The 25,908-nt window shown below is 38.2% G+C and overlaps 1 protein-coding gene across 4 annotated transcripts in view; it reads left to right on the top strand.

Annotated features, from left to right (window-relative positions):
- LOC128663538 (F-box/LRR-repeat protein 12) overlaps nt 1-25,908 on the top strand; it is a 495,942-nt gene that overhangs the window by 43,781 nt on the left and 426,253 nt on the right. For all 4 annotated transcript variants that reach the window (XM_053717912.1, XM_053717913.1, XM_053717914.1 and 1 more), the window contains exons 3-4: nt 5,428-5,475; nt 15,015-15,071. In XM_053717912.1, the coding sequence (XP_053573887.1) occupies nt 5,428-5,475; nt 15,015-15,071 (105 nt within the window). The remainder of the gene's footprint in view (nt 1-5,427; nt 5,476-15,014; nt 15,072-25,908) is intronic.

The raw sequence follows: 25,908 nt of genomic DNA on the forward strand, positions 1-25,908 counted from the left end.
AGAGGTTGGGTTAAAGATTCTCTTTGGGATAAGACAGCTCCTAAGGCGTAGTCCGAGGAGTCCACTTCAAGGAAATACTGTAAAGCAGGATCAGGGTGACGCAATATTGGAGCTGTTGTAAAGGAGTGTTTTAAGAATTCAAATGCTTCATTGGCCTTTGAGTTCCACCGATAGGTAGTTGTACTGCCCGTAAGGATGGTAAGAGGTTTAACGATAGAGGAATAATTTTTTATAAATTTTCGATAGTAGTTGCTGAAACCTAAAAAGCGTTGGAGATCCTTTCGGGTTTGTGGAATAGGCCAATCTTTTACTGCTTCAACCTTGACTTGTTGCATCTCGATGCCTTCAGAGGAGATGTTGTAACCAAGGAAAGATATCTTTTGAGTGTGAAATAAGCATTTCTCAGCCTTTGCATAAAGTCGATGTACTTGTAATCTTGAGAGCACCCAGCTGACGTGCTTAATATGATCTTGAAGGTTTTGAGAGTAGATCAGGATGTCATCCAGATAAACTACGACACAGATGTCTAACAGGTCTCTGAAGACATCATTGATGTAGTGTTGGAAAGTAGCTGGTGCATTGGTAAGGCCAAATGGCATAACTAGGTACTCATACAGACCGTATCGAGTCCTAAAAGCAGTCAACCACTCATCTCCCTCTCTTATGCGAATGAGGTTGTAGGCCCCCCTGAGATCTAATTTAGTGAAAATCTTAGCTTTGTGAAGGCGTTCTATGAGCTCAGGTATTAATGGGAGAGGGTACCTATTCTTAACAGTGATTTTGTTTAATTCTCTGTAGTCTATGATCGGACGTAATGATTGATCTTTGTTTTTGACAAAAAACATACCTGCACCAGCAGGAGATACCGAGGGTCTGATGAATCGCTTCTTAAGGTTCTCGTCTAAATAAGCTTTTAAATGTTCAAGCTCAGGTTGACTCAACGGGTATAAGTGACCATAAGGTATAGTTGCACCAGGTTTCAGGTCTATGGGGCAGTCATAACTGCGGTGCGGTGGTAAGTTTTCTGCCTCACGTTTGCTAAATACTTCTATATATTGGGTATACTCCTTGGGAATGATAGGCAACTCCTCATCTACCTATGCTACCTGTATTACATGTGTGGGGGATGTACAGGTACGCTTACAATATGGGGAGTCTAAAGTGAGTTTTAATGTCTTCCAGACTATAGTGGGTTCATGCAAACAAATCCACTGTATACCTAAAACCACAGGAAAAAGAGGAGAGGGCAAAACATCAAAACGAATATATTCATGATGATTGTCTTGTGTGGTAACCAATAAAGGAACAGTATGATGTGTTATTGGACCGCTAGATATGTATGTGCCATCAACCACAGGAATAGAGACAGGAGTGGTTTTTCTTTCAAGTGCTATTTTATTTATTTTCACAATGGTAGAATCTATATAATTCCCGTGGGCCCCGGTGTCAACAATAGCCTCAGTGGTTAGGCGTCTACGTTCCCACTGCAAAGAGAGAGAGATGATACAGTAAATAGGGTTATTCTGCTTTGAGGTAGAAATGTTAGTCATAATGCACTTACTTTTCTTATTCTTTTGTAGCAGTGGACATTCCTTTACGGAATGAGAAGGATTAGCACAGTATAGACAGAGTGCTAGAGATTTGCGTCTCTGCTTTTCTTCTAGTGACAGAGGACCTCTTAGAACTCCAATCTCCATCGGCTCTTGAGTGGAACTACTGGTAGCCCCATGGGGTATGGGAGGTGTAGGTTTCCGGTAGATAACTTCAGAACTGTGTCTTTCACTTCTCCTTTCCCTGAGACGCCTGTCTATTTGTATGGACAGCCTCATCAGTCCTTCCAATGTATCTGGTAGAACCACTCTAGCCAACTCATCCTTAATAGACTCAGAGAGACCCAGCCTGAATTGGTTTCTAAGAGCTATTTGATTCCATTGGGAGTCTGTAGAGAACTGCTTAAATTCGGTGATATACACCTCAACTGGTTTAGAACCTTGTCGTAAAGCTCTCATCTTAGTTTCAGCTGTAATTTGTGAATTAGTATCCAAATACAATTCATCCATGGCAGTGAGGAAATCTGGTAGGGAAGTGAGAATAGGATTATGTGTTTCATAAAACGAGTCTGCCCAGATCCTGGGTTCACCACGTAAAAAAGATATCATTGTCAAAGCTTTCAGGTGATCACTAGGGTAAGTTTTAGGTTTGAGTGTGAAAAGCAACATGCATGCATTCTTAAATTGACGATATAGGCGTCTGTCGCCTGAAAATAAATCAGGGCAGGGGCGTATCATGGCCTAGGCTAACAAGGCACGGGCCTAGGGCGGCAGATTTGGGGGGGCGGCAGACCCAGCTGATTATATGCATGCTGCTCACTAGGAGAGCGCACATGCTAATATTAGATGCATTGTTTTTTTTTTATTATTTGAAATTGTTTTTGTTTTGTTTAAATGGTGGCAGTCCGGGTGAGAGAGCTGGAGACAGGAGTAGTTATTTAGCACGGGCAGCAGGAGTTAGTGTCAGGAGGCGGGAGCTTTTTCACTTGCATCTCAGTCGATACTTGTGACAGAGAGGATTGCAGAGGGACCGAGTTCACAGCGGTAAGTAGGCTTTTGCTTTTAAAACAAACATGATCATTCAGTACACCATCCGTTATTAGGTAGTTTTGAATTTAATGCCCTGCTTTTCCAGCACACAGCAACTTAGTGACTGACAGCACAGCAGTGTAGTTCCTGTTTCATGGGGCTATCACCGCAATGCCACATTGGTCTCACTGTGTCTGACTCTTGCTGGTGCTCTGAGCTTCCTGCTCCGTAAATACTGCATTTTACACTGCTGTGTAGCAAGTTGGCTTTTACACCCTGTCAGCTAACAGGCAAACGCACAGAGGTAACAAGGGAGGTCAGTGCAGTAAAATAAAGATTCTGTGAACGTTAGCTGCCTGCCTTTCCTGCTCTCGGTCTAATCAGATAAGATCCCCTCCTCCTCCTGCTAATTACCTTCACGGAGCTTTACAGAGTTGCAGACCATAACGTCTTCTGCTGTACTTAGGTGAGACTTCTCAGCCTTATTTTAACCCTTTGCTGCCAGTGGCAGATATTTGTAAAAAAAAAACACAGCACAATTACTCAGCTTTCAGAACAAGACTTGTTGCAAGAGCCACTTGATGTGATGTTTTCTGAATGTCATTTGCTATTTTACTTAGATAAACTTTGCAGCCCTGAATGATCTTGCTTGATCTTCACAGACACAGAATAAGTGTATTTACAATTACAAAAATATGAAATAAGAACAAAAATAAAGGTAAAATTCCCATAAAAATGTTTCTATTCCTGGGATGTGTGTGTGGGAAAATGTCAGTGCCTTAGAGAGAGAGAGAGAGAGAGAGAGAGAGAGAGTGTATATGAGAGATAGGGTAGAAGAGTGTGTGTGTGTCTGTGAGAGAATGTAAGAGTTTGTGAGTGAAAGTTTGTGTCAGACTGAGCCTGTGTGTTTCTTTTCTCATCTTCCTCCCTTATTTCTGTCCTCTCCCTCCATTTTCTCCTCTCCCACTATTTTTTTTCTCTTTCTCCCTTTTTTTCTCTCCCTTCAAACCTGCTGAGGTGCATGCAGGCTTAATTCAACCCACATGAGTGTATGCAAGTTTTTTGCTAGCGGCGGTTAATATTTACTTTGCAAATGCCATGAAAAAAAAAATGTCATGAAACACCCAGACCAAAAAATATTAAGGCTGAAAAAGGCCAAAAAGCTAGGATGGTGGGGGGTAGGGGGGCAGCAGAATTTTGAGTGCCTAGGGCAGCACAAAACCTAAATACGCCACTGAATCAGGGGATGCTATCTGAGGTTCAGGTTGGCTCACCGGAGGTGGTGTTGTAACCTTCACAGTGTCTCTGATAACCTTTCTCAAAGTTTCATTCTCCACTTGTAAGGCACTCATGGCCTGTCCTAGTTGATCTACCTTTTGTGTAAGATTGTAAACAATTTGCGGCAGATCCACTGGATCCATTATTCTGGCTTAGTAATTCTGTCAAGGCTATGTAGGTTAAAGATTTTTCAACTATTGCTGTGGATCTACAGCTGCGGATCAGATATAATGTTTCACTCAGCACTTAATTAACATATGACGATGTTAACCATAATGGGGCTCAGAGTGAGTTAATAAACTTTAAGTCTATGTGGAGACTTAGGGAAAAATAAAGGAGTAACTTAATATGTTAAGTGTCCATTTAGAAACAAATTTACAAAGTAATTCTTTCTGATGATTTGTGGAAAAGTATCAGTTCATATGTATCACAATACAATTAATGTAGCAGTGCCTCTGTGCCCAAATTAGTGAGGTGTGCGCCAGAGATTTAAAGTCACAATTAGATGTTACACAACTCTGTTAGCTGTAGTGAGTTAGTCGCAGGTTACCTGTTGAATCGGCTGAGAACAGAGAACACGAGCGGCACTCGAGACAACAGTTGATAGGCGGTGAGTGACAGCTTACTGAAAACCGGTTGCGGTTGGCGTCTGACGTCACAGGACTGAAGTCCGCGGGAGAAATAAACTTACAAATCTTCCGGTAATGTTGCAAAAGCACTCAGATGTTTGAAGTATAATCCTGGCTTGATAATATAAGTGGAGATGTAACTGAAATGAATACCGTAACCAAAGTAGAGGAAACAGAACACCGTAGCAGGGTGTCAGTTTCCCTTGAAATAAGTTTTTAAACTATTTTCCAATAAGGTAGCTTGAAATAAGCAGGAGCTCAGTTTGTAGCAGAGTTACCTAGGGATAAAACTCAATTACTAAGCACCTGGCTGGCGTCAGGAGAAAGCTTAAATAGGCTAGGAGGAACTAAAAGGTAAAGGTGGTATTGGTAATTGTATGACACTTAACATAAGGTGGTATAGTGCGTTCTGACAGAAATTTAGTAAATTGATACATAATAGATACAAATATATCAATTCAAATGTTTCTATTTCGAATATTACATTTAAATAAAGCATTAGAAATACTATTACAAATATATAAATTTGAATTTTTCGAATTCGAATATTGCCTAATTCAAATACATAAAACGAATGTTAGAATGTTGTACAAACAAAAGAACAACGAATGTGTTAAAATTTGTTTCATTTTTCGAATGTTGCAAAACATTTGCCCATCCCTAGTTCTGAAATGATTTAAGAAACCTGTCAGGAATTTTTCTAATGTGAATTTTTTTGTTTCCAATAAATTTCAGTATATTATTGTCTATATCTGGGGTATTGAAAATTTTGTGGGAAGTTCTGGACATTCTGCTTTGAGATTGTATCTGGTTTGTTTTGATAAGGACTTTACAAAATGGGTGATAGGGTAAGAGTAATTATTTTATGCAATTCACAGTTTAAGAGAGCTTAGCAGTAATCAGGATCATTTTCTAATATTTCTTCTTTTCTTTTTTTGCAGTTTCTACACTCAGTTTAAAAGTGAATCATTTGGAGATTCCTAGAAACAGTAAGTTTATGAATACCACATGTTGTGAGAGAACTATAAAAACAAGTATTATGTACAAAACAACAAAAAACAAAAGCAATAATTATATTGGTGTGTATGTCATCATTCATATGTATTTATTATAAATATATAGGGCCAGATTATGAGTGGAGCGCTAAATATCGCATTCGTAAAATCGATATTTGCGCTCCACTGAGTAATTCCAGCGCACGCTAATGTGCACTGTTATTACAAGTTGACAGCAATATGAACGTGAACTCGCGTTCAAATTTCTGGGAAGCATTACGCTCACAAGAGTGCGCTTCCATAGCCTCTAATGGGAGCCTCATTCTGATGCCGTGAGACACGGCATGTGAACTAGTGCAGCGAAGGGGGTAAGTCGCACAGTGATGGCAGCAAATTTGAAATATATATGTATATGAATATATACATATACATTTATGTGTTTATATACACATATTAGCACATAAATATATATGTGTATAAGTATATACATATATATTTACTGGGAACACACAGTTCCCATAGACTGCAATGTAAAGGCACTTTTCAGTGCCGTTTTTTTTTTTAAACCCACACCTGTCAACTTTAGCCCCCCAAAATTGCCTGGTGCAGTTATTTTATTAAAAAATAAAAATGCTACAATTTAATTTTTTTATAAAATACACACCACTATTTTTGGGGGGCATTTGGGGCACATTTATAAAATTATAAAATTGTAAAATTAACCAGAGATCTGATCTCTGGTTAATTTTATAATCGCTAATTGCTACCGCAAGCTCGCAGTAGCAATAACCAGCCATTTTTAATGATGGATTATTTATTGTGCGCCCGCAAATGGGAAAATTTGGACATTTGCAGGAGTGCAATAAATTAGCGCTCCACTTGTAATCTAGCCCATAATATATATTTTGCAAAGCTGTTTTTATTTAACAACTTATTTTACATTTCAATTATTTTAATTATGTTTACACTTCTACTCAAAGGGATACTAAACCCAAATGTTTTCTTTCATGATTCAGATAGAGAATGCAATTTTAAGCAACTTTTTAATTTACTCTTATTGTCAATTGTTCTTCATTCTCTTGCTGGAATCTAAGGTAAGGAGACAGCCCATGTTTGGTTCAGAACCCTGGATTGCGCTTGCTGATTGATAGCAAGAGAACAAAAAGAAATTGAGAATAGGAGTAAATTAGAAAGATGCTTAAAGTTGCATGTTCTATCCAATTCACTTCTATTATCTAGTTTAATTAATTCCCTTAGTATCCTTTGTTGAAGAATCAGAAATGCATTACTGGGAGCAAATTTGATAACAGAAGTAAATTGGAAAGCTGTTTAAAATAACATGCTCTTTCTGAATCATGAAAGAACAAAAATGAGGGTTTCATGTCCCTTTAAGGTTGTAAATAGAACTTTTTATATAAATTATTTATTCGATTTTCAGAGGTAAACCATTTAAATCTAACAAGTTGTCACAAAGCTCTAAAAGATAGGAAAAAACTGTAAAAAGTGCAAGCAGTAATTATCCACTAAACATCCAAAACTGCCAATAAAAACCACAATATTGGATAAAAATAGAAATTCAAAAGGTTGATTAAGTCTAAAAATAGATAGCACCACCAAGGGAACAATTGGTTGTGTTACTAGATAAAAATAAATATAAAAAGATAGGGAATAACCTGAAAAATATATCCCACACAGAGATTTAAATAAAAATTCTTTACTGATAAATTAGTTTTTCCATCATTTAAATAGATAAAAAGCAACAAAATACATAAGTTTAAATGATAAAAATCTTCTAAAAATCTTCTAAAGAATGAGTACAATCTATTGTGAGGTATGGTTACAATATAGTAACTGTAAAGTTACAACTTATATTTTTTCATTGTTATTTAGCAATAGACAGATAATGTAAGTGCTAATTGGCAAGAGACAGATAATGTATAGTCCAAAAACGTATGATTCCTAATTAACTGGCCAGTTATAGGAATAATACAGTGTATTAAAAAAATATCTGTATAAAAAAGTGCCTGGGACTTTGTAGTAAATAAAAATAATTTTTAGGCAAATCTCGAAGCAAAAAAAAATGTCTGTTGGAGGATGCAGTCTTTTATTCTTTCTGGCGATTACCGGTAAAAGTCGTAGACAAGCAGAGACACCCTTCTGCTGTATACTTTGGATTGATGGTGGCACGTCCTTGAGCCTGGATTCCAGGAAGAATGTTTCCCTTCAACGGTCTTCTAGTTTTTTTTCCGGATGTTTGAGAGCAGACTCGCTTCCACAATGTCCATTGTTAACTCTGACCTCGGGGGTTCAATCAAGTTCCGGTACGGCTCCTGTGCCTGCAAACTCTCTCAGCTGTTTTCTACAGCCTTTCACAGCTAAAATGTGTAGCGTATGTTGTAAGGATCATTTGAGCAACAGAGGAATTTTACCACCCAAAAAAGAAAGCTGGAGAGAGTTTGCAGGCACAGGAGCCGTACTAGAACTTGATTGAACCCCTGAGGTCAGAGTTAACAACGGACATCGTGGAAGTGAGCCTGCTCTATTTTCACTGACCATGGACCAAGCAGCTACATTGGCTGAAAAGTAATTACCTGAAGCAGGTGGAGCACAAGTATTTATGTATTCCGAATTGGAAGCAGCAAGGATAACCATGTTGGTTTGTGGTTCAAGGGACTTTCTGCACACCTCTCCTACCGAGGTCTCCACTACTCAGTACTCACGACTATGCAAGAAAAGGATGTCATATGACCTACATGCTGCAACCCTATCTGAATACCATTGGGTTAAACATATCCCCAGGGGTTTGCGGATGCATGTAAGGCCAACCCTGCTAAAAGAGTACTGTCGAAAATTTGATCAGATTTTAAACAAATGGTCTTTAGACATATTGGTACTAACAGTCGAGTACCTGCAAAAAGATATAGAGACACTGAAAGTTACGGTAGAGAACCTGGAAGAAGAACTTAAGACACAGTTTTCACCCTCATATCTGGATAAAATCCTGAAAGTAAATGCAGCAAGTATAGCTGAATTAAGGAAATTACCAGTCCGGTAGGTTCTATCGATAGATCTATGACCCAAATGGCCGCAACCAGTGCTCCGTCCCCAAACAGAGGAGACATCAGAAGCAGGCAACCCAGGAGGAGCAAACAGCAAGCAGCAGCTCAGAGTCATCGCACTGGGAATCAGACGTAGGTGGAAGCGAGGCGGACGGAGGCACCGCAAACGGCTCCAAAGAATAAACCAAAACCAGATCCAGAAAGGGGGTACAGTTTGCACTTCGGACCACCCGGTAAACCCATCAGAAGAAATAGTGGTAAATATTTCTTCCCATGTTCTTCCAGATGATGAACTTAAAATACTGGACAAGGGTCTGTCTTTTTGTCCACAATTAGACTGTGATTTTTTTCATAATAAGAGCAGCTTTTGCCCCTCTAATGTTAATGCCAGCATTAATACTTTTGAGAAACTAGTAGTTGCTGACATATCGAATCTACAGTTAAAAATGCATAGAAATACACATTTTGTGAGCAATAGTGATATTAACTTTACTAGGAAGGATGGCGAGGCATTGAAAAGGTTAAAAACTAGACCTGATTTAATTTTGAAACAGTAATCTTGAATAAGGATTATTATAAAGGTGAAAAATTCAACAGCTATCTGACTCTAATGTCTATAAAAAAGTAAATTCTAATCCCTTATTCAATATAATCAAGGAGGTAAATAAGATATTACATTTTGCTAGGCTGCATGGAGTAATAGATGTAAACACAGCAAGGTTTTTGTTGGTAGAGGATAGCACTCACCTCCTGGTCGCCCCATTGTTGCAAGCACCAATTTTTCAAACATTGCTAGACAAGATATTACAACCTTTTGTGATGCTATCTAGTAGCTATTTAAAAGAAAAACAACAAGGATAGCGATGTCCTATAAAAGCACCAAGCTGGAGAGGATTATTTAGTTATAAAACGTTCATTTTATTATCCAAAATTAAAAGAACAAAGGGCACAGCACACAAAGCTGTGTGGAAGCTTGGGATGAGCTGTGAGTCACTTATGTTTACATTGGTTATATTAGTGTGAAGTTGTATGCATACATCTCTGTATAATCAATCTTGGTGGTATTGCTATTTAAAAGACACAGGGGACTTTTTCTCCAAACTCGAGGGTTTACAATTATAAAATGACAAGTATATTTTATTCAGCCTTGATGTTGTAAGTATATACACTTCCATTACACATGAGAACAGTCTAGCAGCCATTAAATCCACCTTAAATTCAGACAATAAATTGAAAAAGTTACAAATTTATTTTGTATTTCAATTTGATTTCTTTTTGTTTGAAGACTCCTTCTACATTCAATTACCGGGTACTGCCATGGGTTCCAATGTCGCCCCCAATTATGCAAACTTATACATAAATGTATTTAAAGAAAAATTTGTATTTGAGCATCCATTGTATCTTCGGTATAGCGCCACTTGGTATTTGGCCAATAATACAGACAGGAATAACTTGTTACATTACACTAGTGCTCATAACTCTACACTGATTAAGTCTCACCCTAGGAGTCAGTTTTTGAACGTTAGACACATTCACCTAGATTTAGAGTTCTGCGTTAGCCGTCAAAAGCAGCGTTAAGGGGTCCTAACGCTGCTTTTTACCGCCCGCTGGTATTTAGAGTCAGGCAGGAAAGGGTCTACCGCTCACTTCCCTACCGCGATTCCAGGCTACCGCAGATCCCCTTACGCCATTTGCGTAACCTATCTTTTCAATGGGATCTGCCTAACGCTGGTATTTGGAGTCTTTGGAGAAGTGAGCGGTAGAGCCTCTACCGACAAGACTCCTAACGCCAAAAAAAGTCAGTAGTTAAGAGCTTTATGGGCTAACGCCGGAATATAAAGCTCTTAACTACTGTGCTCTAAAGTACACTAATACCCATAAACTACCTATGTACCCCTAAACCGAGGCCCCCCCACATCGCCGCCACTCTAATAAAAAATTTTAACCCCTAATCTGCCGACCGGACACCGCCGCCACCTACATTATCCATATGAACCCCTAATCTGCTGCCAATAACATCGCCGACCCCTATATTTATTAACCCCTAATCTGCCCCCCCAACGTCGCCGCTACCTAACTACACTTATTAACCCCTAATCTGCCGACCGGACCTCGCCGCCACTATAATAAATGTATTAACCCCTAAACCGCCGCACTCCCGCCTTGCAAACACTATAATAAATAGTATTAACCCCTAATCTGCCCTCCCTAACATCGCCGCCACCTACCTAAATTATTAACCCCTAATCTCCCACCCGAAACGTCACCGCTACTATAATAAAGTTATTAACCCCTAAACCTAACTCTAACCCTAACCCTAACACCCCCTAACATAAATATAATTTATATTAAACAAAATAATATTCCTAAATTTAACTAAATTATTCCTATTTAAAACTAAATACATACCTATCAAATAAACCCTAATATAGCTACAATATAATTAATAATTGCATTGTAGCTATTTTAGGATTTATATTTATTTTACAGACAACTTTGTATTTATTTTAACTAGGTACAATAGCTATTAAATAGTTAAGAACTATTTAATAGCTACCTAGTTAAAATAAATACAAAATTATGTGTAAAATAAATCCTAAGCTAAATTACAATTAAACCTAACACTACACTATCATTAAATTAATTAAATAAATTACCTACAATTACCTAAAATAAAATACAATAAAATAAACTATTCTATAATACAAAAAAAAAAAACGCACTAAATTACAAAAAATAAAAAAGAATTACAAGCAGTTTAAACTAATTACACCTAATCTAAGCCCCCTAATAAAATAAAAAAGCCCCCCAAATAAAAAATTCCCTACCCTATTAAAAATTACAAAAGTAATCAGCTCTTTTACTAGCCCTTAAAAGGGCTTTTTGGGGGCCTTGCCCCAAAGTAATCAGCTCTTTTGCATGAAAATAAAAATACAATACCCCCCCAACATTACAACCCACCACCCACATACCCCTACTCTAACCCACCCAAACCCCCCTTAAAAAATCTATCACTAACCCCCTGAAGATCTCCCTACCTTGAGTCGTCTTCACCCAGCCGAGCCGAATTCTTCATCCAAGAGGAGCAAGAAGATCTCCTCCATCCGGCAGAAGTCTTGATCCAAGCGGCAAAGAAGAGGTCCTCCATCCGGGTGAAGTCTTGATCCAAGCGGCAAAGAAGAGGTCTTCCATCCGGGCGATGTCTTCTTCCAAGCGGCATCTTCTATCTTCTTTCTTCCGGATCCATCTTCATCCCGCCGACGCGGAACATCCTCCTTCCCCGACGGACTAGAGACGAATGAAGGTTCCTTTAAGGGACGTCATCCAAGATGGTGTCCCTTCAATTCCGATTGGCTGATAGAATTCTATCAGTCTATCGGAATTAAGGTAGAAAAAAAATCTGATTGGCTGATGCAATCAGCCAATCAGATTGAAGTTCAATCCGATTGGCTGATCCAATCAGCCAATCGTATTGAACCCGCATTCTATTGGCTGTTCCGATCAACCAATAGAATGCAAGTTCAATAAGATTGGCTGATTGGATCAGCCAATCGGATTGAACCTCAATCTGATTGGCTAATTGCATCAGCCAATCAGATATTTTTAGTTTAAACTGCTTGTAATTCTTTTTTATTTTTTGTAATTTAGTGTTTGTTTGTTTTTGTATTATAGAATAGTTTATTTTATTGTATTTTATTTTAGGTAATTGTAGGTCATTTATTTAATTAATTTAATGATAGTGTAGTGTTAGGTTTAATTGTAACTTAGGTTAGGATTTATTTTACACGTAATTTTGTATTTATTTTAACTAGGTAGCTATTAAATAGTTCTTAACTATTTAATAGCTATTGTACCTAGTTAAAATAAATACAAAGTTGCCTGTAAAATAAATATAAATCCTAAAATAGCTACAATGTAATTATTAATTATATTGTAGCTATATTAGGGTTTATTTGATAGGTAAGTATTTAGTTTTAAATAGGAATAATTAATTAATTTTAGGAATATTATTTTGTTTAATATAAATTATATTTATGTTAGGGGGTGTTAGGGTTAGGGTTAGAGTTAGGTTTAGGGGTTAATAACTTTATTATAGTAGCGGCGATGTTGCGGGTGGGAGATAAGGGGTTAATAATTGTAGGTAGGTGGCAGCGATGTTAGGGAGGGCAGATTAGGGGTTAATACTATTTATTATAGTGTTTGTGAGGCAGGGTGGGGCGGTTTAGGGGAATACATTTATTATAGTGGTGGCGAGGTCCGGTCGGCAGATTAGGGGTTAATAAGTGTAGTTAGGTAGCGGCCACATTGGGGGGGGGGCAGATTAGGGGTTAATAAATATAATATAGGGGTCGGCGATGTTAGGGGCAGCAGATTAGGGGTTCATAGGGATAATGTATGTGGCGGCGGTGTCCGGAGCGGCAGATTAGGGGTTAATAATAATATGCAGGGGTCTGCGATAGTGGGGGCGGCAGATTAGGGGTTAATAAGGGTAAGGTTAGGGGTGTTTAGGCTCGGGGTTCATGTTAGGGTGTTAGGTGCTGACTTAGAAAGTGTTTCCCCATAGGAAACAATGGGGCTGCGTTAGGAGCTGAACGCTGCTTTTTGGGAGGTGTTAGGTTTTTTTTCAGCCAGCTCAGCCCCATTGTTTCCTATGGGGATATCGTGCAAGAGCAGGTTTTCCCAGCTTACCGCTACCGTAAGCAACGCTGGTATTGAGAGTTGAAGTGGAGCTAAGTTAGGCTCAACGCACCCTTTTTTGAGCCTAACACAGCCCCTCAGACAACTCTAAATACCAGCGTTGTTGGAAGGGTACGTTGGGAAAAAAAGCAGCGTTAGCTACGCGGCTTTTTACCGACAAAACTCTAAATCTAGGCGATTGTTACTAATGAGGAAACTGCTATGCTAAGACTTATTGAGATGGGCCAAACATTTCTGGATAGGGGATACCCTGGGGACTTCATAAAAGAAGAGATGGAGAAAGTATTAATGACTCCCAGGAGTACCCTCTCACAAGCCTAATGATAGACTTATTTTTGTGTCACAGTACTCAAAACAAATTATGGAGGTACAGAAAATTGTACGCAAACATTGGCATGTACTAAGGAAAAGCAATCCTAATATAACAGAATTTAATGACATGCCTATGCCTGCATACAAAGTAAAGCAGTCTCCGTGATAGGCTTATCAGAGCAGACATTGGCCCTTCATTTGTTTCTAAACAAACATATATCACTGAGGTATATAAAGAATCTTATCCTTGTTTGCAGTGTTCAAGCTGCAATTCTATGATTAAGGGATCCCAATTCTCTTACCCCCTCACAGGAATAAAAATTAACATAAGAGGTCTTACACTTGTAATTTGAAATACACTATTTATATGATTAAATGCCCATGTGGACTGGCCTATGTTGACAAGACCACCAGGATGGTCCGAGATAGAATTGTGGAACATAAAAGTAATACTCGCTGTAAGGTACTAACATCCCCTGTGGTTGGCCATTTTTATAGAGGCAGGTCATACAATTAGCCAACTGCGGTTTCAAATTATTGACTACATTGAGAGACCTAGGAGAGGGGGTAACAGGGAATTGAGGGTAAAACAAAAAGAAGCCTATTGGATTTTCAAGCTAGACACTTTATTCCCAAATGAAAAAGGAGATTGACTGGTCCATCTTTTAGTAAATCATGATTTTTTATTTTTATTTTTGGCAGTAGGTAGATGAATTTTGAAAAGTATTCCTGGTCTCTTTTTGGTTCAATAGTTAAAAAATGTATTATGATAACAATGTATACGTTATATTGCTGCTCTAAATATGTTATTCTTATTCTGTTTTTAAATTATCTGTATTTATAACATTTAACCACTAGGTGGAAGTATGCTCAGGTCTGTTCAGGTGTATTAAACACGTTTGGGTTAATTTGTTGGCTATTTAAAGCACACAGGATGTGATGTACACATGCATGATTAAGGGGTTGTCCCCCGAAATGTTGCAATTTTGTTACTTGTCTCTGCAATAAATATATATCTTGAAGCAAGGCGCTGCTGTTTCTTGGATTTGAGTTCTTGCTGGGGAGCTGGCCAGTGGCTCGTGATAGCTTGCATCCTTCATAATTTTTAGCTGCTGGACCTACAGAGTGCTACTTGAGACTTTCTCTAATGTCACTCAGCAGTGTGGGGACATTTGCATAGCTAGTGTGTTAGATAAATGAGCATAAATGAGCCAGGGCTGAGGATGAATGATTTGCGGGCTGGAAGGAGGGGCTAGTTTTAATAAATGAAACTAAGGGAAAGCGGCAAATATGATTGTAAAAGTAAATTGAAATATATATTTGTTTAAATTGTACACTCTAAGAAAGTTTAATATTGTCCCAATTACAATATTTTGTTAAATTATGTTTAGCTTTGCTTTGTGATAATATTTTGCATAGTGGATTTTATCTATTTTTTAATGTGATTTCTTGTTCTTCAACTAGACACAGCAGACATCAATATTTTGGACCTTAAGACGTTAAATGAAATGAGGAGTAATGGTAAGTTAGAAAACATATTTAATGAAGAATAAAAAAAGAGCTAATACATTAGTGTTGCCATATCCAAATTGATCTAAAACTTAACGCCAAACAGATTTTTCCAGCATAAGAGGTTTTTTGAATATATAGTTGTAAATGCATATACAAAGAATAAGGACAAATTAACACACTCACATAAACAATCCAGTTCCCATTGAGAAACTATTTAACTGCCAAAGGCGCTATTCCCAATAGTATATTTGGGACCCCATTTTAAAATAATAATAAACCTTTGCTGCTAAGCTATTTTCACACCCCGTTTGGCCCTTATTGATATTTACACATACATTTTTTTTTCTGTGATATACCCACACAAATTATACCTCACTTTTTCAGCAGAAAAGCATTTTTAGAAAATAACTTTATTTTGCAGAAATATCATAAGATGGTGTACATTGTAAATAGCAGCGTCACAGTCATTATTACCTAAATATTTTAAACCCAAACTTTTTATTTTTTTATTGGTCATTCAAAGGAAGAAGCAAACAGCTAGAATACAAGTCTGTGCGTTCGTCTTTTAACTCTGAAAATATGGTAATTTCAGCGTTAAAACAGCACCGCAGCCATTACGAGTCTTGTCGGTATAGGTGTACCGCAAGCCTTTTAGCCTGTAACGCAACGTCAGTACCGCACTCTTAAAATTTACGTTTTTTAATGGGATTCCGATAGCGTTGGTATTAAGAGTTTTGTGTTCTGGCTAAAAAAACGGCGTTACAGCATAAAACGACAAGATCCGTAACGCCATCTAAAGTCAGTAGTTATGAGTTTTACGCTACAAATCTGTAACATAAAACTTATAACTAAACTATCACAAAGTTCTCTAACACCCATAAACTACGTATTAACCCCTAAACCAAGGCCCTCCCGCATCGCAAAAACTATGTTAAACATTTACACAAAAAACCAATGGCACTACTTATATTAATAGTAAACCTTTAATGTAACCCGTCTGATAGAGAGTAATTATATAATCTTAGTGATTTGGGTTATGGGTGCTAGTGTATTGAAACAACTAATAGTATTAGATAGAGTACGAAGGAACCTACTCTTGTCAAGAATACACTGATTAACACTGTAGGGCCTAGATTTAGAGTTAGGCGGTAGCCGTGAAAACCAGCGTTAGAGGCTCCTAACGCTGTTTTTTACCGCCCACTGGTATTTGGAGTCAGTCAGGAAAGGCTCTAACGCCCACTTTCCAGCCGCGACTTTTCCATACCGCAGATCCCCTTACGTCATTTGCGTATCCTATCTTTTCAATGGGATCTTTCTAACGCCGGTATTTAGAGTTGTGGCTGACGTGAGCGTTAGAAATCTAACGACAAAACTCCAGCCGCAGAAAAAAGCCAGTAGTTAAGAGCTTTCTGGGCTAACGCTGGTTTATAAAGCTCTTAACTACTGTGCTCTAAAGTACACTAACAACCATAAACTACCTATGTACCCCTAAACTGAGGTCCCCCCCACATCGCCGCCACTCGATTAAATTTTTTTAACCCCTAATCTGCCGACCGCTACCTACGTTATCCTTATGTACCCCTAATCTGCTGCCCCTAACACCGCCGACCCCTATATTATATTTATTAACCCCTAATCTGCCCCCCTCAACGTCGCCTCCACCTGCCTACACTTATTAACCCCTAATCTGCCGAGCGGACCGCACCGCTACTATAATAAAGTTATTAACCCCTAATCCGCCTTACTCCCGCCTCAATAACCCTATAATAAATAGTATTAACCCCTAAACTGCCCTCCCTAACATCGCCGACACCTAACTTCAATTATTAACCCCTAATCTGCCGACCGAATCTCGCCGCTACTGTAATAAATGGATTAACCCCTAAAGCTAAGTCTAACCCTAACACTAACACCCCCCTATGTTAAATATAATTTAAATCTAACAAAATAAATTAACTCTTATTAAATAAATTATTCCTATTTAAAGCTAAATACTTACCTGTAAAATAAACCCTAATATAGCTACAATATAAATTATAATTATATTATAGCTATTTTAGGATTTATATTTATTTTACAGGCAACTTTGTAATTATTTTAACCAGATACAATAGCTATTAAATAGTTAATAACTATTTAATAGCTAAAATAGTTAAAATAATTACAAAATTACCTGTAACATAAATCCTAACCTAAGTTACAATTAAACCTAACACTACACTATCAATAAATTAATTAAATAAAATACCTACAATTATCTACAATTAAACCTAACACTACACTATCAATAAATTAATTAAATACAATATCTACAAATAAATACAATCAAATAAACTAACTAATGTACAAAAAATAAAAAAGAACTAAGTTACAAAAAATAAAAAAATATTTACAAACATTAGAAAAATATTACAACAATTTTAAACTAATTACACCTACTCTAAGCCCCCTAATAAAATAACAAAGACCCCCAAAATAAAAAAATGCCCTACCCTATTCTAAATTACAAAAGTTTAAAGCTCTTTTACCTTACCAGCCCTGAAAAGGGCCCTTTGCGGGGCATGCCCCAAAGAATTCAGCTCTTTTGCCTGTAAAAAAACCACATACAATACCCCCCCACCCCCAACATTACAACCCACCACCCACATACCCCTAATCTAACCCAAACCCCCCTTAAATAAACCTAACACTAAGCCCCTGAAGATCTTCCTACCTTATCTTCACCATACCAGGTTCACCGATCCGTCCTCGGAAGTCTTGATCCAAGCCTCGGAAGTGTTGATCCAAGCCCAAGCGGGGGGCTGAAGAGTGACGTCCATCCTCGGGCTGAAGTCTGGATCCAAGCGGCGGCTGAAGAACTCCATCATCGGGCTCAAGTCGGAAGTCCATCATCGGGATGAAGTCTTCTATCAAGCCGCATCTTCAATCTTCTTTCTTCTGGAGCGGAGCAGAGCCATCTTCTTTCCAACCGACGCGGATCCAACCTCTTCAACCGACGCCTACTCGCCGAATGACGGTTCCTTTAAATGACGTCATCCAAGATGGCGTCCCTCGAATTCCGATTGGCTGATAGGATTCTATCAGCCAATCGGAATTAAGGTAGGAGAATTCTGATTGGCTGATGGAATCAGCCAATCAGAATCAAGTTCAATCCGAATGGCTGATCCAATCAGCCAATCAGATTGAGCTTGCATTCTATTGGCTGTTCCGATCACTGTTCCAACGTCACTCTTCAGCCCCCCGCTTGGGCTTGGATCAACACTTCCGAGGCTTGGATCAAGACTTCCGAGGACGGATCGGTGAACCTGGTATGGTGAAGATAAATTAGGAAGATCTTCAGGGGCTTAGTGTTAGGTTTATTTAAGGGGGGTTTGGGTTAGATTAGGGGTATGTGGGTGGTGGGTTGTAATGTTGGGGGGGGGTATTGTATGTGTTTTTTTTACAGGCAAAAGAGCTGAATTCTTTGGGGCATGCCCCGCAAAGGGCCCTGTTCAGGGCTGGTAAGGTAAAAGAGCTTTGAACTTTTTTAATTTAGAATAGGGTAGGGCATTTTTTTATTTTGGGGGGCTTTGTTATTTTATTAGGGGGCTTAGAGTAGGTGCAATTAGTTTAAAATTGTTGTAATATTTTTCTAATGTTTGTAAATATTTTTTTATTTTTTGTAACTTAGTTCTTTTTTATTTTTTGTACTTTAGTTAGTTTATTTCATTGTATTTATTTGTAGATATTGTATTTAATTAATTTATTGATAGTGTAGTGTTAGGTTTAATTGTAGATAATTGTAGGTATTTGATTTAATTAATTTATTGATTGTGTAGTGTTAGGTTTAATTGTAACTTAGGTTAGGATTTATTTTACAGGAAATTTTGTAATTATTTTAACTATTTTAGCTATTAAATAGTTCTTAACTATTTAATAGCTATTGTACCTGGTTAAAATAAATACAAAGTTACCTGTAAAATAAATATAAATCCTAAAATAGCTATAATATAATTATTATTTATATTGTAGCTATATTAGGTTTTATTTTACAGGTAAGTATTTAGCTTTAAATAGGAATAATTTATTTAATAAGAGTTAATTTATTTCGTTAGATTTAAATTATATTTAACTTAGGGGGGTGTTAGTGTTAGGGTTAGATTTAGCTTTAGGGGTTAATCCATTTATTACAGTAGCGGCGAGATTCGGTTGGCAGATTAGGGGTTAATAATTGAAGTTAGGTGTCGGCGATGTTAGGGAGGGCAGATTAGGGGTTAATACTATTTATTATAGGGTTATTGAGGCGGGAGTGAGGCGGGTTAGGGGTTAATAACGTTATTATAGTAGCGGTGTGGTCCGCTCGGCAGGTTAGGGGTTAATAAGTGTAGGCAGGTGGAGGCGACGTTGAGGGGGGCAGATTAGGGGTTAATAAATATAATATAGGGGTCGGCGGTGTTAGGAGCAGCAGATTAGGGGTACATAGGGATAATGTAAGTAGCGGCGGTTTACGGAGCGGCAGATTAGGGGTTAAAAAAAATATGCAGGTGTCAGCGATAGCGGGAGCGGCAGATTAGGGGTTAATAAGTGTAAGGTTAGGGGTGTTTAGACTCGGGGTTCATGTTAGGGTGTTAGGTGCAGACGTAGGAAGTGTTTCCCCATAGAAAACAATGGGGCTGCGTTAGGAGCTGAACGCAGCTTTTTTGCAGGTGTTAGTTTTTTTTCAGCTCAAACAGCCCCATTGTTTTCTATGGGGGAATTGTGCACGAGCACGTTTTTGAAGCTGGCCGCGTCCGTAAGCACCGCTGGTATCGAGAGTTGAAGTTGCGGTAAATATGCTATGCGCTCCTTTTTTGGAGCCTAACGCAGCCATTCTGTGAACTCTAAATACCAGCGTTATTTAAAAGGTGCGGACAGAAAAAAGCATGCGTAGCTAACGCACCCCTTTGGCCACAAAACTCTAAATCTAGGCGTAGGTTTATGTATTTCAAATACATTTTATAATTGACACAGCAGCTTATATTTGACTTATGGAAATGAATAAAACTTAACTTTTAATTAGTTAGTATATAAAATAGGAAAATAATTTAAAAACACACTTAAAGGGACATGAAACCCAAAACTTTTCTTTCATGATTTAGATAGAGAATACCATTTTAAACAACTTGCTAATGTACTTATATTACCTAATCTGTTTCATTATTTTGGTATCATTTGTTGAAGGAGCAGCAATGCACTACTAGTTTCTAACTGAACACATTGGTGAGCCAATCACATTCAATATATATATGCAGCCACCAATCTACAGCTAGAACTTAGGTTCTCTGCTGCTCATGAACTTGCCTAGATAAACCTTTCAGCAAATGATAACAAGAGAAGGAAGCAAATTAAATAATTGAAGTAAATTGGAAAGTTGTTTAAAATTGTATTCTCTATCTGAATCATGAAAGAAAAATGTTGGGTTTCATGTCCCTTTAAGTATCCCCCAGTAGTTAATACTACTGTGTATAATGTGACTTTAATGTCAAGTTAGAGGTATAAGTTGGTAACAAATAAAATTGCTGATGGTGTGACTCTTATCAATAGTCTGTGTATTGTACAGATCTATTGCAACCGTATTAAGCAGTAGCTTTTCTATGGCATAGTAAGAGTCATGAGCTCTTATACACGTTATAGTACAGCTATATGTATATGTTAGTATTCTGCACTTAGTGGTTGTCTTTTGTTGAGTATCCTCTTTGAAATTCGAGGGGTAGCTAGAGAATGTGCGATTTAGACAATACTAAAGCAAGTGTTTAAATCTAGCTGTACTATAGACAGCTTAGCAGTGTATAAATCAATTATAAGTTGTTTTATTTGGGGGTTGTATATTGATGCATATAAGTTAAATTGATCAAAACGGTTAGTCTTGTGTTGATACAATGTATTATTTTGATCAAACTCCTCTCTATTAGAAATACTGTGTATTGTATTTCTAAACCGCAAGCCCCCCACAACGAAATATATTAAAGTAAACTATTAACCCCTAAACTGAAAGCCCCCCCACATCGCAATAAACTAAATTAAACTAGTAAACCCTAAACCTAAACATAACCCTATTACAATTACAATTTCCCTATGTTAAATTAATCCAATAGAATGAGAGCTGCTTCAATCCTATTGGCTGATTTGAACAGCCAATAGGATTTTAGCAACTCTAATTCCTATTGGCTGATTCAAATTTTCCAGCCAATAGGAATGCAAGGGACTCCATCTTGGATCGCGTACCTTGCATTGAAGATTCAGTGTACGGCGGCGACCATATAAAGAGGATGCTCCACGCCGGCTTTCTTTAGGATGGACCCGCTCCGTGCCGACGGGATCAAGATAGAAGATGCTGCCTGGATGAAGAGTGAAAAGGCCGCCTGGATGAAGACTTCTCGCCGCATGGATGAGGACTTCGCCGCCAGGATGAAGATTGAAGAGGCCGCCTGGTTGAAGACTTCTCACCGCTTAGATGAGGACTTCGCTGCCTGGATGAAGACTTCTCGCCACGTGGATGAAGATCGTTCAAGCGGGACTTCAAAAACTGTTAGTGGATCTTCGGGGGTTTTTTTAAAGGTTTTTTGTGTGGGTTTTTATTTTAGATTAGGGTTTGGGCATGTAAAAAAAGCTAAATGCCCTTTAAAGGGCAATGCCCATCCAAATTCCCTTTTCAGGGTAATGAGATATCTTAGGTTTTTTAGATAGTTTTTTTTTATTTTGTGGGTTTGGGGGAGTGTTTGTAATGTTAGTGGGTGTTAGTATTTTTTTCATAAACAGAGCTGATTTCATTAGGGCAATACCATACAAAAGGCCCTGTTAAGGGCCATTGATAGATTATTCTAGATTAGGTTTTTTTATTTTGGACGTGTTTTTTTTAAAAATGGGTATTAGAATAGGAATTTTTGATAATTTCAACCAGATTACGAGTTTTGCGTTATGGCTGGCTCGCTAATAACTTGCAAGTTATTTTCACTGCTCACCTTTAATAGTGCTGCTATAACAGGTTTGCAAAAACCCGGCTTGTGCGGGCGATATGGTTGCGATGAGCTCCATACCGCACCCAAATACAAGCAGTGTTTTGAGTTGCTCGTGCACGATTTCCCCATAGACATCAATGGGGAGAGTCAGCTAAAAAAAAGCCTAACACCTGCAATCGCGGAGCGTAAAGCTCTGTAACGAAGCCCCATTAATGTCTATGGGGAAAGAAAATGTATGTTTAAACCTAACACCCTAACATAAACCCTGAGTCTAAACACCCCTAATCTGTCACCCCCGACATCGCCGACACCTACATTACACTTATTAACCCCTAATCTGCCACCCCCAATGTCGCCGCCACCTACCTACACTTATTAACCCCTAATCTGCTGCCCCCAATGTCGCCACCACCTACATAAATTTATTAACCCCTAATCTGCCGCCTCCAATGTCGCCGCCGCCACTATACTAAAGTTATTAACCCCTAAATCTCTGGCCTCCCACATCACTAATACTAAATAAATATATTAACCCCTAATGTAACCCTGTCTAACCCTAACGTAACCCTAACAACTCCTAACTTAAATATAATTAAAATAAATCTAAATAAAACTTACTATTTATAACTAACTAATTCCTATTTAAAACTAAATAAATACTTACCTGTAAAATAAACCCTAAGCTAGCTACAATATAACTAATAGTTACATTGTAGCTATCTTAGGTTTTATTTTTATTTCACAGGTAAGTTTGTATTTATTTTAACTAGGTAGACTAGTTAGTAAATAGTTATTAACAATTTACTAACTACCTAGTTAAAATAAATACAAATTTACCTGTAAAATAAAACCTAACCTGAGTTACACAAACACCTAACATTACAATAAAATTAAATTAATTAAATTAACAAAATACATTTTTCTAAATTACAAAAAATAATAAAAACTAAATTACACAAAATAAAAAAAGAAATGATCAAAAATAACAATGAATTACTCCTAATCTAATAGCCCTATTAAAATAAAAAGCCTCCCCCCAAATAAACAAACAAAAAAACTAGCCTACACTAAACTGCCAATGGCCCTTAAAAGGGCCTTTTGTGGTGCATTGCCTGTAAAAAAAAAATACAAACAACCCCCCAACAGTAAAACCCACCACCCACACAACCAAAACCCCCCAAATATAATCCTATCTAAATAAACCTAAGCTCCCCATTGCCCTAAAAAGGTCATTTGGATGGGCATTGCCCTTAAGAGGGCATTTAGCTCTTTTACATTGCCCAAAACCCTAAGCTAAAAATAAAACCCACCCAATAAACTCTTAAAAAAACCTAACACTAACCCTGACGATCAACTTACAGTTTTCGAAGACCGGACATCCATCCTCATCCAGGCGGCTAAGTCCTCATCCAAGCAGGCAGAAGTCCTCATCGAAGCCGGCAGAAGTCTTCATCTAGACGGCATCTTCTATCTTCATCAATCCGGCGCGGAGCGGGTCCATCTTCAAGACATCCGGCGCAGAGCATCCTCTTCTTATGTCTCTTGAAGAATGAAGTTTCCCTTTAAATGACGTCATCCAAGATGGTGTCCCTTACATTCCGATTGGCTGATAGAATTCTATCAGTCAATAGGAATTAAGGGGGGAAAATTGAGCTTTCATCCTATTGGCTGATCCAATCAGCCAATAGGATTGACCTCACAGTCTATTGGCTGATTGGAATAGCCAATAGAATGCAAGCTTAATCCTATTGGCTGATTGCAACAGCCAATAGGATTTTTCCCCCTTAATTCCTATTGGCTGATAGAATTCTATCAGCCAATCGGAATGTAAGGGACTCCATCTTGGATGATGTCATTTAAAGGGAAACTTCATTCTTCAAGAGACTTTTTTAAAAGTGCGGCCAAAATGTGGGATCTGTGAAAAGGAATCACAAAGAGAGGAGAGGGCACCTCCTAGTGCAATACTGTAATATAAATGGCACAAATGGACAAATGTGAAGATTGTATACTCACAAAAGGAGCAGCACCTATGTGCTGATTGAGACAAGCTGGGGAATCACAGTGACCCAGCTACATTGATCCTGCAGCAGGATGATTACCAATATCTCCAAACAAACGATCAGGCTTAGACTTCCATAAAAATGACAATTTATTTAAAAGTTCAAGGGATGTGAACAGTAGCACCCCAATACATAAAAACAAGTGTTTCAAAACAGTTGCAACGCGTTTCTCAGCCAAACAGGCTGTTTCCTCAGGCTTCTGTTTGGCAAATGGAAGCTAAGGCCTTTTAAACCCAAACCTTACCCTAATTACCCCTCCCCCCCAAATGTGCAGATAATTGATTATAATTAAGAGGTTGTCATGAAAACATCATTTGATTATAATAGTAAAAAATACCCCATTAGAAAACATAAAACAAGCAACAACAATTAAAAAGTGCCATTTTACAGTTCATTAGATAATTTCATATAACATTTTCATGCTGTACACAAACATTCATATAAAATATACAAACTAATACCACAATTTATGTAATAAAAAGAAACCATTTCATAGGCTCCATATGGAGATCTGCCCTTTTAATAAAAAACGTTTCTCTTTCTCTTTATTTAGATAACCTTATGTCAACCTTTTTGACAGATACATAGTTTTCATAATGTGCCACATCAATATTTTCACCAATGCAGCCTTACCTGCATCAGCTGATACAGGGTGTCTCTGTATTCAGATACAAAAAGCTACTTTCACATGTTGTTTGTTAAACAAATTGATTAAATTAAATAAACCTGCGACCCCGCGGACACCAGGCACTCATGAGTTCCTCAGGACACCAGGAACTCATGAGTGCCTGGTGTCCACGGGGTCGCAGGTTTATTTCATTTTTTTGGATTGGAGTTTCTCCCAACCACCAAGGGTTCTCCCCATCAGGAACAGGAACCCCAGCCCATCAATTGGGTTTGACCTAAAAGACCGTTGACTTTATTCTCACCATCAGGAACTTCAGATGGACTCTCACCACTAGGAAAAACATAATTTATGCTTACCTGATAAATTCCTTTCTTCTGTTGTGTGATCAGTCCACGGGTCATCATTACTTCTGGGATATTATCTGCTCCCCTACAGGAAGTGCAAGAGGATTCACCCAGCAGAGTTGCTATATAGCTCCTCCCCTCTACGTCACCTCCAGTCATTCGACCAAAGACCAACGAGAAAGGAGAAGCCAAGGGTGTAGTGGTGACTGAATTATAATTTAAAAAATATGTACCTGCCTTAAAAAACAGGGCGGGCCGTGGACTGATCACACAACAGAAGAAAGGAATTTATCAGGTAAGCATAAATTATGTTTTCTTCTGTTATGTGTGATCAGTCCACGGGTCATCATTACTTCTGGGATACCAATACCAAAGCAAAAGTACACGGATGACGGGAGGGATAGGCAGGCTCATTATACAGAAGGAACCACTGCCTGAAGAACCTTTCTCCCAAAAATAGCCTCCGAAGAAGCAAAAGTGTCAAATTTGTAAAATTTGGAAAAAGTATGAAGCGAAGACCAAGTTGCAGCCTTGCAAATCTGTTCAACAGAGGCCTCATTCTTAAAGGCCCAAGTGGAAGCCACAGCTCTAGTGGAGTGAGCTGTAATTCTTTCAGGAGGCTGCTGTCCAGCAGTCTCATAGGCTAAACGTATTATGCTACGAAGCCAAAAAGAGAGAGAGGTAGCAGAAGCTTTTTGACCTCTCCTCTGTCCAGAATAAACGACAAACAGGGAAGAAGTTTGGCGAAAATCTTTAGTTGCCTGCAAGTAGAACTTGAGGGCACGAACTACATCCAGATTGTGTAGAAGACGTTCCTTCTTTGAAGAAGGATTTGGA

Source organism: Bombina bombina, chromosome 6, assembly GCF_027579735.1.
Source record: "Bombina bombina isolate aBomBom1 chromosome 6, aBomBom1.pri, whole genome shotgun sequence".
NCBI lineage: Eukaryota > Metazoa > Chordata > Amphibia > Anura > Bombinatoridae > Bombina > Bombina bombina.